The sequence below is a fragment of the Penaeus chinensis genome, chromosome 13, assembly GCF_019202785.1.
Source record: "Penaeus chinensis breed Huanghai No. 1 chromosome 13, ASM1920278v2, whole genome shotgun sequence".
NCBI lineage: Eukaryota > Metazoa > Arthropoda > Malacostraca > Decapoda > Penaeidae > Penaeus > Penaeus chinensis.
In genome coordinates this window covers 29,553,982-29,555,367 of record NC_061831.1, presented here as the reverse complement: position 1 = coordinate 29,555,367, position 1,386 = coordinate 29,553,982, and the positions used below count along the sequence as shown (strand labels likewise).

At 56.7% G+C, this 1,386-nt stretch overlaps 1 protein-coding gene across 1 annotated transcript; it reads right to left on the bottom strand.

Annotated features, from left to right (window-relative positions):
- Nucleotides 1-419: 419 nt before the first annotated feature.
- Nucleotides 420-1,025, bottom strand: LOC125031654 (leucine-rich repeat extensin-like protein 5). Its single transcript, XM_047622538.1, has one exon. It carries the CDS (start codon nt 1,023-1,025, stop codon nt 420-422), a length of 606 nt encoding a protein of 201 aa, XP_047478494.1.
- Between the last annotated feature and the right edge of the window lie 361 nt (nt 1,026-1,386).

Sequence of the window (1,386 nt, the reverse complement as noted above, 5' to 3'; positions counted from 1 at the left end):
GAGAGATAGAAAGAGAGAGAGAGAGAGACATCAGCAGCTTTTGGTGAAGTCAGGAACTGATGTCGCCGTTTCTAGCTGTGGATGATGACACTTTCCAGATTAACATGCGGCTACTAAGATGCCAATAAAATGTTCTTAACGCCGGTTTTGGAGGAACGGGAAGTACCAAAGCATGTTGGTGGGCATCCTTGCTTGGGCAAGCATATCATAGAATTGTTGAGCTGAACGCCCCGAAACTGGTCCCGGAGCCGAGTCTTGAAACTCACTCGGTCCTGGATGCTGGCAAACACTGGGCTGTTCAATACTGACCAGGCATATCCGCTCACCGTGCTATGTGCCATGCGGACGTAAGCCTCGGAAGTGGCAGGCCGGGTCGCAAGCTCGATGTTGGAAATCCAGGACTCCAGCTCCTGACTCCGCTACATGCCCTGGGAGGCTGGCGTCTCCCCGCAAAAGACAGGGACCTCGTCACGTCCGCTGGTCAGTGTGGAACGAAGGCAGGCATGATCGCATGGTTGAACTGACCATGACTGGGATGAGGAGACAGGGGTGCCATCAGCTGCTGCAGGATGTGTTGAGTGCAGATAGACCGGGGGCTGTGGTACAGGCGCCATATATTGCGAAGGTGGCCCATACTGTGTTGGCTGAGGCAGCACTGGAGGCCGGGGCTGGGTTGCAGCTTCAGTCCCCGACAAGGTGGGCGGTGGTGGTGCAGACACGACAGCTGGTGTAGGAGGTCCGGTATTGTCTCTCCTATCTCTGACGGGCTGGTTGTCTACCACAGAGGTCAGGTTTGAGGCCACAAATGCAGGAGGCTGTGGCCCCCCAGGCACTGATGGAGGTGGACGTGGCTGCTGTCCAGTAGCTTCCTTGCTGCAGGTCTGGATGGTCGACAAAGGTAGTAGCATAGTGTCAGCGGCTGGCAAAATCCCTTCGGAAGTGGAAGGCGTGGGCTGTTGGCCTTTCAGGAGAATTGCCAACGCCTGGATCTGTGCCTGCATCTGCATCTGCATCTGTGCCTGCATGTGGGCCAGCTGGTCCCCCACCTACGCTCCCAACCAGTCCATAAGCCGTGCCTCCAATTGGGCCAGTTGCCTTTGCTGCATTTCTAGGTCACCAGCCGCAGCAGTCGCAGAATCAGACAGTGCCCCTCCCGAGGCCATAGCACTCCAAGCAAGTACCAACCTTGGCTCTGGTCCTGGGGGCCTGCATCCTCTGGGGTCGGTTGTCGTGACCCTGGCTGTGACATCTTGCTGCGGGGCATGGCAGGCAGCACTTGTGGTCTGTTATGCAGTGTGGTGCGTGATTGCAGTCTATACGGTACAGACCCACAACCTTCCAGGTCACACTGAAAAAGATCACTGCACTTTGGGCGCGACACACTGG

Bases quoted from the DNA above. Each gene is read 5' to 3' on its own strand.
- LOC125031654 (XM_047622538.1), bottom strand. From the start codon at position 1,025: ATGCAGGCACAGATGCAGATGCAGATGCAGGCACAGATCCAGGCGTTG.